Source organism: Nanorana parkeri, unplaced genomic scaffold, assembly GCF_000935625.1.
Source record: "Nanorana parkeri isolate BGI_ZX_2015 unplaced genomic scaffold, ASM93562v1 scaffold118, whole genome shotgun sequence".
NCBI classification, from domain to species: Eukaryota; Metazoa; Chordata; class Amphibia; order Anura; family Dicroglossidae; genus Nanorana; species Nanorana parkeri.
The window spans coordinates 447686-464195 of NW_017306386.1; the positions used below are offsets into that span (position 1 = coordinate 447686).

General features: G+C 39.1%; 1 protein-coding gene across 1 annotated transcript in view; it reads right to left on the reverse strand.

Annotated features, from left to right (window-relative positions):
• Positions 1–12587: 12587 nt before the first annotated feature.
• The window catches only part of CAMKK1 (calcium/calmodulin dependent protein kinase kinase 1), a 180413-nt gene continuing 176490 nt past the window's right edge, over positions 12588–16510 (reverse strand). The window contains exon 18 of the mRNA XM_018553389.1: positions 12588–13024. Coding sequence (XP_018408891.1) covers positions 12952–13024 — 73 coding nt within the window. The 3' untranslated portion in view covers positions 12588–12951. The remainder of the gene's footprint in view (positions 13025–16510) is intronic.

Consider the following 16510-nt stretch of genomic DNA (forward strand, 5'->3'; position numbering starts at 1 on the left):
CCCCCCCTCACGGTACAGACTTGGCCTCCTCTGGCAGTGATGGTCTCCCATGCTGCTATATCCTGAGCTGTAAAAATCTAGTGCCTTTGTAGTACCACCCCATAGACTTGAATTGGAAATTGCTCCAGCCTCCAGCAGTACGGGTGAATCTCCTTCAAGTGTATGGGATGTTTCTGCACAGGCAGTCTGGTGCTAGATTTTTACAGTCCGGTATATAATACAGACATACAGTATATAATTTGTGAATTTATCCTTGATGGAGATTGCACAGAGATTGTACGATCAGACTTTAACATGTGTGACCAGCTTATGCCGTATAAGGCCAGAGAGACATGTGCCTGCCTATGAACTGGGGATCAGTAGCAATTGTGACATTTACCTGCTAATTTCCCTCTATCCTACCCTAGAATGGTTACATTGTATCTCTTGTTACTAAAATGCAATCTAAGTTACTTAGATTTATTTCCTATGATTCTCACCTCCAAGTAGTGGCCATAATGGAGTATTCATTACTACCCATATCATTTAAAAAACATTAGACTTTAAGAACGTTTGATTTTGCACAATACAAATATGCATGCAGTTTCACTGGATCATTAGCTATGCATTTTTTGTAGAGCCTTATGTGTAGGGAAAGGTATCTTGGGAGATGCAGTTCTGGGAGAATGCCTATGTCAAAATTAACAGAACTCCCAACAGCTGTCCATGTATGAATTTTACAAGCCTGGTAACAGAAGTAAATACTGCTGGGACATGCTATAGGGCAGAATTTGGGTAATGCTCGGACTGAGTATATTATTTTCATATAAATAAAACACATTAAAGCTGGATAGTTTGATATTTTTTATTATTGTATACAAAAACATGCAAAAAATAGCATCTCTATGAATGTTACATATTTACACATAACAGTTACACTTCATGTCTAGTCCAAATACATCAAAAACATTGCAGTAATACATATGATGCAAGCATATAAAATAATATAACTTGTTTGGTTGGCTTTTCACTCTTCTGCCAGCATATCATACCATTTTGCGTATATATGTTCCCTGTACAAGGAGTAAGACCGTCCACTGTCAACCAGTCAGTATAATTTTACATCTAGGGTGAAACATCCATAGAGAAATAGTGGCACTTATGTGTGATTAAATATAATAAGAGATGGTTTCAAGCTTTGATTGTTGTGCTGCTACTAGCTTGGAATTGTACATCTGTGTTCATTGATGTATTTGTAAAAATATATATGGACTATTAGATAAATTGCACCTCAAAGAGGTTCATATCTGAGAAAAAACAAAAACAAAAAAAAACTAAACAAACTCATCCAGTGTAAATGTATTTTCACATGAAAAGTGGAGAGAAGGGTGTAATATACAGCTGATGAGAGTGGCAGTTAAGTGAACCTGTTGCTTTATCTAGTCTGAGCAAACTACAGATCCAACTGAACCAAAACATAAATCACATTCAGTTTAAAGGATAAGGATCACTCATGGGCTGCCTTGAAGCTTAAGTTATGGGTAGTCATTTAATGACGACCTGTAACATAGTGAACTTTTTTTTTTTTTCCAACAGAGATACACCAAAGCACCCTATTGCTTAAACATTCTTGCCTGAACTTAGAGATGCAATATTTTATACAGTGTAGTTGGTATCTGTGATTCCAACCATAGACCCAATATTGCTCTTCTTTTAACCCATTCCACTAAAAGGGACTGCATTATTTGTATAGGAGATGTTATGGGTATATAGAACCCATAAAACACAAAGCTGAAGACCATTTAATCTCTGATGATGTAGGTAAACCCTAAGAATTAGCATCTCTTATTTGCTCCCTTTTGGTCAGATAAAGATACTGTTGAGAAAGTGTTTTGTATTTTAAAATCTGTTTGATAAGTATACAAAATACAGTTAATTAAGCCAGAAATCCAGTGTCGTCATGTGTCCTGTGCACTCTGCAAAGTTGTTTCAAGCAGTCTTATCGGCATTGCCCAGGTTATCTACAGGATTTTCTCCCTATTTCACAGAGGAGAGTTCATGAGGGAAATTGTAACATTGTATCACCTTCTGTTCCCGTGTGACAACTCTGCTTAATGAGTGTTGCCACCTTAGGACAGGAATTGTTACCGACAGGATCAAGTGAAAATATACGACGAAAAGCACAAAAAAAAGGAAACTATTGCAGCCACCCCATCTAAGGAGTGGTAAGCTGCATTCTATTACATTTTTGTTCTTGGGTTTAGATCCACTTTAACTAGAAATGTATGGAGAGGTTCAGGTGCAAAATATTCATACCATATTAGTGGGTTACATTGGCGAGTCTATATGTGACTGCTTTATATTCCCTGAAGTGAGTAGGCAACCCCACCAGCCAGGTATGTCAACCTCCTGCAACAGACCTTCCAGCTGTTCATAATGGATGCTACCAATCCCTACAGTAAAAATAGTCAGTAATTGAGTGCTTCATCATAGCTCCATCGCATAAGCTGTATTCCACACACTCTGCTGTTCAATTTAAGCGTGCATTGATTAAACTACATACAGAACAGAAAAGATAAAATGTGACTGTCAACTGGCTAGAAAGTAGGTCAATTCTTAATTTGCTGCATAAAAGATTTAGATGCTCTTAATTCCCCTTGGATACCTGGATTTACCGAACAAGAGTTGCTAGCTGCATTTACCAGCAGATTGACAGTTATATGACAGATCTGGGTGTTTGCTGTCAGTTGTGGACAGGACAACAGCACTTGTCTCATGTATCTGGGTCTACAGAAACATTCAAAGGCTAATTTAACAACACTTAGTGGCCACTATATTAGATACACTTGCTTAATAAACATGAATAGCTAATCTGTGATTCCTGTGTCTTCATCTCAATACATGGCATGCAGACATTGGCAAAGGGGTTTAGCTGCAAACAATATATTGAGGAAGATATGTGACTGACACAGTTCTTTGTGTAAGACATGGTGGTCATCTCCTGGGAACATCCAAAGAAATGTAGTTATGTGGCATGAACACAACTTGATAAAGCTAAACTCCAGGCACATAAAAAGATCACTATTTAACCCTGTTATGTATTTGTACAGTAAAAACCTATTTTTACATTTGAGTACTAGCATAAGTACTTGAATCCATATTTATATTAGCTACTTGTGGTCCCCTGCACAGCAGCCCTTTCAGTTTAACACTGGGCACTTGCTAACAGTAGGAGAGAGCTGCTTAATTAACTTTTTAGTCTGTGTAGGGAACACAGTTCACTCAGCAAACTGGGGATTGGTTAGTGACCAAGCCGTGATTATGTAAGCAAAGCAAACCTTGCAGGGTCTCCTCTCCCTGTAAATATCACTGCCTAATACCACAAAAAATATGTACCCACTTGATTTATTACTTGATATAACCTAACCCTATATTCTGCCGTGGTGCCTAGGTAAGTGTGACATCCCCTTTCTTCCAAATCTTGCAAGAAGGTGCTCTTGCACTGCAATGGAGTGTCTTCCCATGAGATTTTGGGTAGTCGTTATTACCTAAAATTCTCACTGGAAGTATAAGTGGCATGCCCTGCAATGTGAAAGACTGGGTAAGGTGAGTATGATTTACCATAATTAATTTACTTTAAGAACTATTAGTCAGAGATTTTTACAGGGGGGAGGCATTAAAGTCTGCTTTAACATCAATTAAGAAAAGTGAGGTAGCAGACCCTATTATGTTGTCTGGCAAGGTTCCCAGATCACAAAACAGAAGTAGAATTATAATTCTTTTGGCAAGCATGACTTAACAAATGCATTTGAACTGTGTATTTAGTTGTTGTTTTCATGTCATGGCAGCTGATCTCCAGCAGCTATTTCAAGCACTTCCTGACTACATGCACAGCTTTGGCTGCACATCATCACTCTGGACTGAATTCCTGATACTGATAACGGTGGACCATGCCTGCACAGCTGTCTGTAGTCTCTACCAGGGACACATGTGAAGGGGTGACAACACAGGAGCACTATTGAGAGCCAGTTGTCACCCCATAACAGGAAGTCGAACGAATATTATCATTGTGACATCTATGTCTGTCTAGTTTTTTCCTCCAGCTTGCAATGGAGGAAAAAAACTGAAATTACCTGACTCATATTGGTCTATGGGGAATTGGATGTAAATGGACATGTGACCATTACATCAGTTTACCTCCAATCCTGCACGGGCAAGTCTGTTGAAAAGGAACACTGTTCCAGTTTTATTTTTTTCCACACTTGGGGTAGCCAGATGTAAGCAGACGCACACCCATTTAGATCCAGCTGCCCATAGACTAACATCGGTCCTTCAATCAGGTCTGGATGAAAAACTGACCGGTGGATCTTATTGGAATGCCTGTGTGAAAGGGGCCTTACTTTGACTTTTCAGAGACAACAGTCACCAGGACAAGCAGAGAGGGTGAATCTTCCTAACAGTGACACAGACAGCAATTAAAACCTGACAGGGGTTCTAATCCCTCTCCAAAACTAAAAAAAATATTGGCTTCAGTTGCACTTTAACACTACATTTAAAATGATCATAATACAATAAACCTTTATGAGATTCTAATGATTGGGTTTAGATTTAATTTAATCACAGTGTGTGATTATCATGAACAACACAGTAATCTGCTACATTGTATAGTGATGCTTGCATATTAAATCTATACTATAAAACAGTCTAATGTATCAGTTATATTTTGTCTTAGCTTGAACTATAGAGGACATTTGTTCTAATCACATACAATAAAAGGGAACATGAGCATGCACAAATGATTTTCCATCTCTGGTTTCTAGGAAGTGCACCTGTGACTCAAGAAGCCCCAGCGCTGTAGTTGTTGTGGACACCGCAGGGAATCACTGAAGTCTGCAGCACACTCATTTGTTACTGTGCTCCGGGAGACCATTCTCCTCAGAGACAAGTGCAGTCATATGTGGCTTATAAAGAAAAAGAAGAAAATGATTGCCTTCAAAGAATAGCTTCCAGATGTAACCAGAATGAGCTTCCACGCTGTGATAGTACTAGACCAGGCTGAAGAGAAACTGATGCATTTTGGCTTTTATTTGAAAGGAGGGAAAAGGAAGAGCTAACCCTTTTCTCTGTTTCACATACAAATATTTCAATGTACACTGCCTGGCCCCCAAAAAAAAAAAATCTAAGTCACCACTTGGATTTTGGCCAGTGTTATGATCTGGGGTTGCTTCCGTTGGTCAGGTGTAGGTTCAGCAAAGTTATATCCCCGAAAAATAAGGTCATCAGCCTACCTGAATATACTGAATGGCCAAGTTTTTCCATCAATGGATTTTTTCTTCTCCAAAGGCAGTCATGTTCAAAGATGACAATGCCAGGATTCATCAGGCTCAAATTGTGAAAGAGTGGTTCAGTGATTATAAGACATAATTTTCCAAAAGGATTGGCCACCATAGGCCATAGGAAATTTCAATAATGTGTTTGTATGGGGAAAACTAGATTCTTTTTTAATTTTGGGTACAGATATACTTTAAAGCATAACCAAGTATGCCATTAAGCCAATGTGTCACATTAGAAGCAAAATTGCAATGGTCTACTTTAAATATTTATACTATAAATGAATGCAGTCATTGCTGGGTCATCAGCATAGGGAATCATCTGTTTCCTTTTATTTAAACCTCTGAGTTGCTTGCAGAATGCTACATTGTGTCAGAACACTGAACACTGCTCTGTGTCTGGACATACACGGCTGCCCCAAGTGGGATTTGACATAGTGACATTAATCCAGTCACAGACACACCATAAACACGTTGTTAATCTAATTCATTAACGTTGCCAAGAGCTCTTTTATAGGCGACAGGTTTCATTTAACAAACAGTACTTCAGCTTGCATGGCATCTTCCATTAATTTCCCTCAAACATTTGAACTAGTTTGTGTCCAAAGCAACTGTATATCTTGAAAAAAAAATGTACCATGGGTTTCCAAACCCAAAAGGAACACTGTCAAAAAATGACATAATGGTGACAAATGTTAAATGCAACTGGAGAAAAAAATAACTTGCACACTTTTTGCATTACATTTTAATCCCTTGATACTTTGTACAGTAAGCTAAAATATGTTTGACAATAGTTTAACTGAAAGTCACATATAACAGCTGGGGTAAAGGCTTTTTTATGGGGACCAGTCATACTCTAGTAGTTCAAAGTAGAACATATAAAATATCAGATTGGTTGCTTTGGAGTGCACCTTTTTTGAAGCTCACCACAAATGTTTTAATCTGATTGTACAACCTCCTTTAGTGGAAATGTCTGCCTGATTGGATACAGATTGATTGGATAGTTTTGGTAAATCCAAAGTTGATTGCACAAAGATTGTAAGGTCAGATTATAACGTGTATGGTAATCGTAAGGGAAGGTTGTGCTAAAAGAACAAGCCAGCCATTGATAATCTCATGGAATTGCTGGTTATCTGGCTCTACCGCTGATCAGAATATCAGGTAATGCTCTGATACAAGGGCACAAAGACATTGAGGGGAATTTATAAAAACTGGAGCAGACAAAATCTGGAGCAGCTGTGCATGGCAACCAATCAGCTTCTCTTAACTGAACAAACTGAAGAGAGAAGCTGATTGGTTACTGCTGCAGATTATGTCTGCTCCAGTTTTGATAAATTCGGCCCAATGTGTACAACATATCAATTTGGTTTACTTTCTGAAAAATATAGCAGAGCAGTGTAGACTGAAGCTTTCTATAGATTTTAGATGGCAGCCAACCATACATGCAATATGACTATTGAACAATCTAGTGGAAGATACGCACATGTTCTGGCCTGTGGAGGAGGTGCCTAAACATCAGCAGATCTCAAAAGAAGACAACAGCAACTAGCTGGAAAATCAATTTCACCCACTCACTTCATTGCCAGGAGCACTCAAGTTAGGAGATGTTAATCGGGAATTGGCCTACTAACATCCAAATGTTCTGTAACCTGCCCGTAAATTCTCTGATTAGGTGAACATTTTCTTATGTCTGTAGCTGTCTATGAAAGTGCAGTGGCCAGTTAATTTCCTTGTATGACACCAAGCTCTTTATAAATATAAAATTATACTGTTTCTGATGGTAATTAATCATTAGCACTTATTTTCCAACCTACAGTGGAATAATGGCAGTTGGTTTCCAAGGATTTCTATGGGCAACATCTTCTGCATTGGAAACATATAAAATCACAAAATTGACTGGTTGCTAGAGGTAGCATGTTTTCTCCAATTTAATAAATATTCCCAATCTGTTCTTAAAAAAAAAAAAAGAAGAAGCTAGTAACAGGCAAAAAGTGCACTGGCTTTCACTGCCCTCTCTATGTCCAAATGCCGCGCCATTCTGATCAGGAAAGCTCCGTGACCTCTTGGTAGAGATGGCGCTTTCCAACCCCTCCCATCTTCCACCCCTTCCCTATTGGTCTGTGAGCATACACATGGCTTGATTTCTATCACTGAAGCCTACAGACACACATGCTTTGGTGTCCTCTACCACCTCTTCCTATTTTTCACAGGATATTTTCTCATTTCCTAACATTGCTTAGATAAGGTGTAAATAATCTTATACAAGCTAACTATTCTTATGCATGATAAAAACATATGTCTTTTTCCCAATAGTTACCGTATATACTCGAGTATAAGCCGAGATTTTCAGCCCATTTTTTTGGGTGAGTAAATGCGGCATTGATGACCAATAGCAAAGTGTGTGTGGGTAGGAGGGATTGGGCAAATTCTGAAACAACCCATAAGTGTTGGGGCTTTGCCTGCTTGAAATGGCCCAGCATGAAAGGGAAAGATGCTGCATATATGTGTAGTAATCTCTAGGTGCCGGCACTCTATAACTGTTAACTGATAACTGTTAGCAGCTATGTTTATTTTAAGTGACAGAGTAATTAGGTTACTAACCAAGTATAACAACAACAAAAAACTAACAGGGGCACCGGCTGACAAGAATTGCATCACAGACAATATTTCAATAAACACAGCCAAATAACACAAATGATTTTTAAAAATGCTTTAGACGCTGAACATAAAAGGATTACAACATATTTTCATCTACTAACAAAGTGAGGTAAATAGAAAGCAGTGAGCATATGTAACAATAATGTGAGGAATTACAATATTTATATATTTTTTTCAAGCCATCACTGCCTGTGATGCCAAATAGGTATTTGCTAATGTATCAAATTACCTGGTTCAGCGCAAATATAGAAAAAAAAACATGCAAATATTTATAGATAGTAAATTTATAGAGTTGCTCAGCATTAAATATCATACAGTCTCATTGTGTCTGCTTCCACAGGTGACAGGTGACCTCTATCACTGAAGGCTATGAGATTCTCCTGAGCAGCCTTGCATAATACCAGCACATAAGACAGATGCCCTCGACTAGAACCAGCAGTGCTCATTTATGAAACATATTATATTAAAAGCACTCATTCTCAGAGTTTAGTTTGCACATTTGTTGCATAATGTTCAAGTAATCTTGAGCATCTGCATAGAAAAAGATCTAAAAATATCCTTGACCTCTTTCTACTTAAATGTGTCCCTAAAAAAGTAAATATGCTGGCAAATTAAGATGATTTAAAACCTGTTCTTACTACTGGGGTGGAGAAACAGTATTTTTGTACTGAACGTAAAATACTTAATTGAGGGATACATTCTAGTTATGCTGCCACCTACTGGGAAACAAAAAAAAGTGACCAGCTTAGTATAAGCCCTCACACTCTTAAAATGCCTCAGTTTGTAACAAAGCAGTGCCAAGCGAATGGGCAAAAACACACCTGTGTCCCTAAATGAACTTAAAGAAAAAGATTTTACTTTGAGTAACAATATCTGGTTTTCTTTTTTGTTCATTGAGGGACACAGGGATTAGTGACATTTGGGACATCTAAGAGCAGTCCAACTGAGGGATGGACTGCTCTTGGATGACTGCTCACAGCAAACAAAACGCTAACAAGCTCAATGATAAATAAACTGGGGGCTGCCTGCAACTCAGAGCCACCCAAAGCACCTTACACCCAAAGATGGCATCAGTGGAGGCCTGTAAATTCACCTGGTTAAACTTAAAGGATGAGTGAATAGAAGACCAGGTGGCAACTTTGCAAATCTTGGAAACAGTTGCCTGATGCAGAAAAGTCCAAGAAGCACTCACAGATCTAACAGAACGTGCCTTGACAGGAGAGGGTGCATTTCGATCACCAGGTAGGTGATGAGGTGGAGCAATATGAGAGTTGATTGTAAAAAGGTCAGGATTCGTCACAGAGTATTTTTTTTCTGAGTTTCTTTTCTCGCACAAAAGAAGTATGCCTTCCATGTGTGATGGTAAATCTTGCGACAAGTAAAATTTCCTGCTTTCAGGATTGTAGGGATCACAGAGTCACAGAGGCTCCTGTCCTTCAAGACCTGGGCTTCAACAGGTAAGCTAATAAAGCCAGCAACCATTTCCAGGATGGTAAATCGGTCCTTGGAACAGAAGATCTAGTCAATTTGGAAGAGCCCATGAATCGTCTGCCTGGAGTCTGATCAAGTCAGGACACCACATCCACCTGGGCCAGACTGAGAAAGCATAGTGGTATGCTTATGTCCTCAGAATCCGCAATAAAAACTGCAATTTGGACCATATATCCCTGGGGTGAAATTCTCCTGGTTTAAATTCAAGGTGGTGGTCTCACCCAATAGAGCCAAGAAGGCCTCCCGAGGAATATAAGAATTTAAGTAATGGACAACATTTTAGACCAGGGAGTCAGGTTCTTGAGAGTCAACACTGCAGGCCATGCTAAAACTGTTAAACTGCATTGCAAACCAGGGAGACCAGATACAGCAGGACAGCTCCACTAGTGCTTGTGGACTAACATGTTGCCTGCAAACAGAACAACTTAGCTCCAAGGTAAAACCCTTGAGCAGTTACAAACTAAATGTTGTAAGCAGGAAAAGTTTATATGGCCAGAGATTTCCAGGTCACTGAAGGCAGCAGCATGGACCAGGACAAGGACAGGAAGGTTCCATCTCTCAATAGTGGGAAAAGAGCACAGAGTGTTTGTGTGTGTGTGTGTGTGTGTGTGCCACTCCACCATGTGCCACCCAACTCAATTCCTCAGTGTTTTAACCTTTTTCTTGTATATTCATGGAAGAAAAGAGCGTAATCATGCCCCCCAATTGTTTTATTAAACAAATTAGCTCCCTGGGCTCAGCCCACACAGCCTACTCATAAATGAGTCTTCTGAAACTGGGTCACCAGAGGCTATGCCAAGGTTATCTAACAGGGGTCTAAAAAGCACCACAAGCAGAGCCCATTGCCAGAAGGGTCCATTGCAGATGGGCCCCACAGTCATCTACTGGAGTCTGGGCATGGCCTCCACAGCTATTGCTGAAACTATGCAGATCTGAAAAGCTGCATTAAGAGACTAGCTCAAGCAGCATGTAACGGATTCCTGAAAGAAGAAAAAAATGCATCCATTCTCATAGGACACCAGCAAAAAAAAAAAAAAAAATGAGGTGTTTTGGGAGTGGGAAGAGTTATATTAGGCTGTTCACTGGTTTTTGTTTGCCAGTGTCCAAATCCTCCTAAGCAGCAGTATAACCCAAATACCATTGAATCACGTGTCCCCCAATGAACAAAAAAGAAACAGCAGGTTTCACAGTTGACTCATGGTTTTTTATGGTGCTGGTGTGTTGAATGGCACTGCATCAAGACCCCTTTTACTAAAATGTGGAACACAAAAAGCAGTATGCTAAAAAAAATGCTTTAAATGTACCTCAGAAAATCTGAAGTGCACACAACACCAATAAGAGCAAATATGTTTGTTTTTGATGTGCTTTGTTCAATTACCTATTGGTTGGACACATTGGCAAGATTTGGCTGTGGAAAGATTCTTTTATTGTAAAGGTCTATCTACATAAACATTCATACTGAACATTCATATTGATGTCTATGCAATCAGCAGGAGAGGAAAGAGAAGCAAAGTACCTCCAGAACCAACTTTATCTTAGAGAGAAACAACATGCAAATGTCTGTGTGTACCTTTAGACCTTTTTGACAACTCAAATGTGTTTAAACAAAATTCCTAAAATCTGAAATGATTGGCAATGATTGAATATCAAACAGTTAACATGTCAAAACTGGTTGTACAAAGGCTCCATATCGCAATGATCTTATTGCTACAGCTGCATCTTTCACATTTAGCTCTGTGCGTCTACGGTCAAATAGCCATTTGCCCATGAGTCAAGTGGAACATTCAACCTTAACGTAAACCACTACCCAATACTTTTTTGCGTAGAGTGAGGGCAGAACTTCTGTCATGCTTTTCGTTGTCTTTGTAAAAATGTGTGAGACTTCCCCCCCAACTTTACTTCTTGTTGAGTCAGGAAATATGGAGAATGTCTTCAACCAGGACACACACATCAATAAAACTAGAGTAGAGAAGGTTCCGAGTGTCTGTCAGGTTTTTGTCACTGGGTCCACATTGAGATTTCCTCCAACTTCCTATTTTGTCACTGGGAAAGAAAGTGGTGGAAAACCTGCCCATATGGGTTATGAACAACAATGCACAACAATGCATGCAAGTCTATTTAAAGGTACTTAAAAATACATTACATACAAATCTCCCAGGTCTGACAATCTTTGTAGGAATATGCAGAAATTGGGATGTCCATGGCACCTGCAGACAATCTGTACAAAGAATGTGAGGGAAAACCTCAATAAGATAAAGTCAGTGGTGTCTACTGACTCCATAGACATTTACACTCCTGCGATACTAGCATTCATATCTATGTTCTACAGACAATGGAAGAACTTTCTAATGTCTACAACCAGCTTTAGTCAGTCAAGGATAATTGCACATATCTGTTAAAAGAGCAATGTCAAATATAACAATAATCAAATTAACACATTGCTATAAATAATCTTATAGTCAAAAAATATTTTAAAACATTCTAAAAATATAATATAAAGTGAGCATGTCTGAAATTGCTTCCACATAAAATCTATTTGCTTTACTTGAGATTTTGGCTAATGCCATTTGAACACAACATTTTTTTTTAGCAGGTATGATAAATGAAATGCTTATACAAACTAGTAGTGGTTTTGTTAGGCTATTTAATTAAGCAGTGCATTACCTAATAACCAATTTCACATATACATTTAGGATTCCTAAATAAATGTAACATTATTATATACATTAGCTGTATTGCAGTACACATTTCTGTGCAATCAAAAGTTAGGACATTTTCAGCATCTCAATGTTGCTATGCTACACCCCCATGATAGCGTTCAAGTTGACACAGGGTGAGAAGTTGTAGTTTAGAATGACTGAATTTGTCACAATTTTGTAGGACATTGGAAATAATAAACAGATGGGATGTACTGTGGGTGCAAAGAAATAGCCCTTCTTGTAGCAAATGTAAACATTTTCTATATAATAACAGATTAGCTGACTTATAACTTATAGTAAGCCATGGTTACAGCCAGATAGTTAAAAAAACACCTAATTCCCTGCTGAAAAGCAGGTAATGTGCAATGTTATACTAACAAATACAACACAGTAAAGTCAATGTTCTCAGAGCAGCAAGCATGAAAAAAAAACTTTTGGTTTTTCAGTCTTAAATAAAAAGACATTCATACGTCAAGCAATCTTCAAAGTACACGGACTGGATACCGCAGAAGCACAAATGGAGATGAGGCACATTGTTCAATAGTTTGTCCTGTATACATACACAAATTATTAAAACACACATGCAGACAGACATGTTTAGCACAAGTAACGTAGACAGTCTCTATTTGTTTATCGCATTCTCCATATAGCTGTAAACGTTTTACAAAGACCTTTTGTTAGTGGAGGTTACAGACCGCAAGCTTTGGTTCATGATGGTCATGAGAGTACATATCTGTGCAACACAGAAAAGCAAGTTCGAGCAGCAGGCAGGTTTGATCTGGACATGCAAGTACTCATGACGCTCCATCGTCCTCCTCCACGTCAGCTAACTCGGTGTCCTTCAGAACCTCCCCACTTGCTTGTTTTCTGCAGGGAAAAAAATAGGATGACATTATGTATCTTCCAATTAAAATATTTGAATTTAAGTCATTATCCTTAGGCTGTAGGCTCACAGATTATTTTTATCAATGACCTTGACTGTTTAAAGTGAAACTCCAGAAAGGGGAGGCGGAATAAAATGTTAGACAAGGTTAAAAAAATCTGTCAGTTTTTGATGAAATGCCCACCCTGTGTCTACGTTGCTGAGCAGAAGAGGCAACACCCCCTCTGCTTCTACTGGCCAGCAACAGCTCCCTTCACAAAGCATTCCCATTGCTAGGCAGCAGCTTGGCGATGCCTGTTTGTTCCACCCCCCTCTTGCCTGATTTGCTCTATTTGAGCATCACAAGCCCAGGGCTCTGGGCTTGCGATAACATCTTGCTACCTAGCTCCCTACCTTTGCCTTGCTGTTCTTGTCTGCCTACATTTGTCTTTGAATCCTCCTCTTGCCTGGAAAATTGACTACTCTCCAGACCACTGCCTGCCCTGACCTTGGGCTGTTTCTGTATTTTGCTTTGTCTTGCTCCCTGCCCTGACCTTGGATTGACTCTGGATTACACTATTTGTTGTCTACCCTGACCACCACCAGCCCCTAGACTTCCTTTTGGCTACTCAACAGCATTGCTTCCTTTCCATTGTGCCAGTTGGCCAGAAGCTGTAGCACTATATACTAAGACCAGGGGCAACCAAGTACTGGCAGGCCTGCTTACCTTAAGAGAACAGAAGCTGCTATAGGTGCAATGCTCACAGCTATAGATTCTGACCTAATCATTAAGGTGAGCATTACAGCAGGTTCTATTTCCCAAGTGTCTAAGTTACTTTGAGAAAGAGAACTTGCAGTTCCCCCAAGCATTGGGAGCTCAGTTGTTCATTCATCATGCTCACTTAAGTAGAACACTCTGTTTCCTCTAAATTTTGGCATGCTGTCCTTTTCTTGGAACATGTTTACACAGTACCAGCATAGGTACAAATATCTATTTTGGCCTCTGAGCTATGTTTGTGGACTGGCTGTCTTTGTAAACAGACATTGAAAGCAATAAAAAAACTGACAATGGTTGTTAAACCATTCAAACAAAAAGAAACCTTTGCTGAATGTTAAAATTAAGGTATATATAGTGTAGATACAAGATATGCGGCAATATTAAATATTGTGTGTGCTGCTTGTTAAATAGGATGACTTTCATTGAAGTTCAAATCCCAATCTAGAAACCATTCATGCGGCATTCTAGAAAAATTACTAAAATGTAAATACTTTGACTCATGACCCCATCTATTTGGCGTTCATCCTCGCTAACCCCCTAAACTAGGAACCCAGCTGCTTACTTTCCACAGAATACCGTAACATTTGTGGTCTCCTCTGCCCTCTGGGTGCAAATCTTCTTTAGCTACCAACATTTTTAAATCAGACTCTTACAAAACATGACATTATCCATCATACCAAGTCAAGCAACTTTTTACATTTGAAGTATTCATCATGAACACATGCAAATTAAAAAGTTTGGAGTAATAATAATTTAATATACAGAAAAAGGTGTAACATACATTTTATCTATACTGAAAACAAGATGATCTCCATAGACATATTCAAATCAAAGTTCCTGAAAAGTAGAGGTTGTTGGCAATTACATTATATGCCACACGCCTCTGTTTTCCTTGAGCACTATTCCAGGAAGAGTGCAAGTAGCAACATGCTAATTCTTAAAGAGAAGCTCCCCTCCACTCCATATTAGTGTAAGCCACATATCTAAATACTTACCTGAGCCCTGCTCTGGAGAGCTTCACTGTGCAGCCCTGTCCAGTGCCACACGGCCTTTGCACAAAAAATCCCCCATTGCATCCCGTCAGCACAGTATCCCATGATAACCAACCGCAATACCCTCTGCTTAAGTCAAAACAGTACATGATGTATGCCGATATGGGTCACTGGACAGAAGAATTTGCACCTTCCTTCTTTCAGTCGTTTTTAAAGCTGGACTCCAAGCACACTTTCAATAAAATATACACTGAGTGGCCAGATTATTATGACCACCCCATCAGTACTTCGTTGGGCCACGAGATGACTTCGTTGGGACGCCTCGTGACTCCACAAGATGTTGAAAGGTGATGCGAGGAATCTGACACTGCAATGTTGCCCTTCTGTTGTCTTGTACCAGTCTTGTCACTCTCCATCCTGCCCTAACATTGACTAGTCGCTGACGGCCACAATTCGCACGTTCAGACCCAGATTTTCGGCTGACAGTCCAGTCTTTAAACACTTTAACAACAGATGCACTTGAACATTTAACGAATTCTGCTGTTTTGCTGATTCTCGCTCCATGGCTTGAGCGCCAACAATCATCCCACGTTCAAAGGCTGTTAAATCGCGTTGTTTACCCGTATCTTCAGAAAAAAATCACTTCTACTGTCGTGGTAAACAACCTGCTTCCCTATTTATAATGGTCTGGTCTAGCAACTTCAGCGCGAAATTATAGCTAATTATAGCTAATTGCCTACAAACGCCAGGTGGTCATAATAATCTGGCCACTCAGTGTATTCCTCAAAAGCCACACAGAATATACTGTACAGTAAATCCATTTAGTGTGTACCAAAAGCTTTTGCAAACCTAGCTATTAAGAGCAGTGAAAATAACAATAGTTTTACTAGCATGAAGAAGAAAGTTGAAAACATATAGACACAAGTTGTGATTGAAAAAAACATGTAAAATTATTTGGCAAATGCAAATATACTGCAGTTTCTGTAACCTTTTTAAACACTCTTGTATAAGAAAGAACTAAAATATGATCAAGAAGAAGAAGTGCTTTTCTGCAAATTCTGTGTGAGCAAAACGTATCTCCCCTCACATAGCCGGGGACGGATTTACTTCATAGGACCCTGTAGGCAGAGAAATCTGAAGTGCCCCGAACAATAACCAAAAATAAATAAATATATATATATAAATATAAAGAACAGAAAGTCCTCTTTGGAGGGCGCCTGTAGGCAGATACCTACATTGCCTAGAGAAAAATCTGGCCCGTCTCAGGCAATGGCACGTATAAAATAATAAAACAGATAAAGCATTGTGCAGATCACCTGACTATGACTTGAAAAAGCTCACTGGCATTTTAAACATAATGACCTACTTTAACTATACAAATGTGTACATATAGCTTCTCTTCCTTTAAATCTATGCATTACTTTTTATGTGTGCTCATCCTTTATGTTTTATATTTTACACAAGTTTGTGCATAACCTTTAAAATCATCACTTTAAAATCCAGTCTCTTATTTCTGAAAAGTGTTCACTAATATTAAAACCTATGTAAAAGAAATAGCTTGCAACAGCTCCTGCAAGTATTCCACAGCAAAGACCACAGTTCTGTGCCTGGAAAGCATTGCAATTGTGATCACTCGATCACAGCTGCAAAGGTCAGAATTCTGCACATTCTCGCCCAGGCAGAGCTCGTACAGAGGTATGGAGTTTCAGTTAGGAGAGATG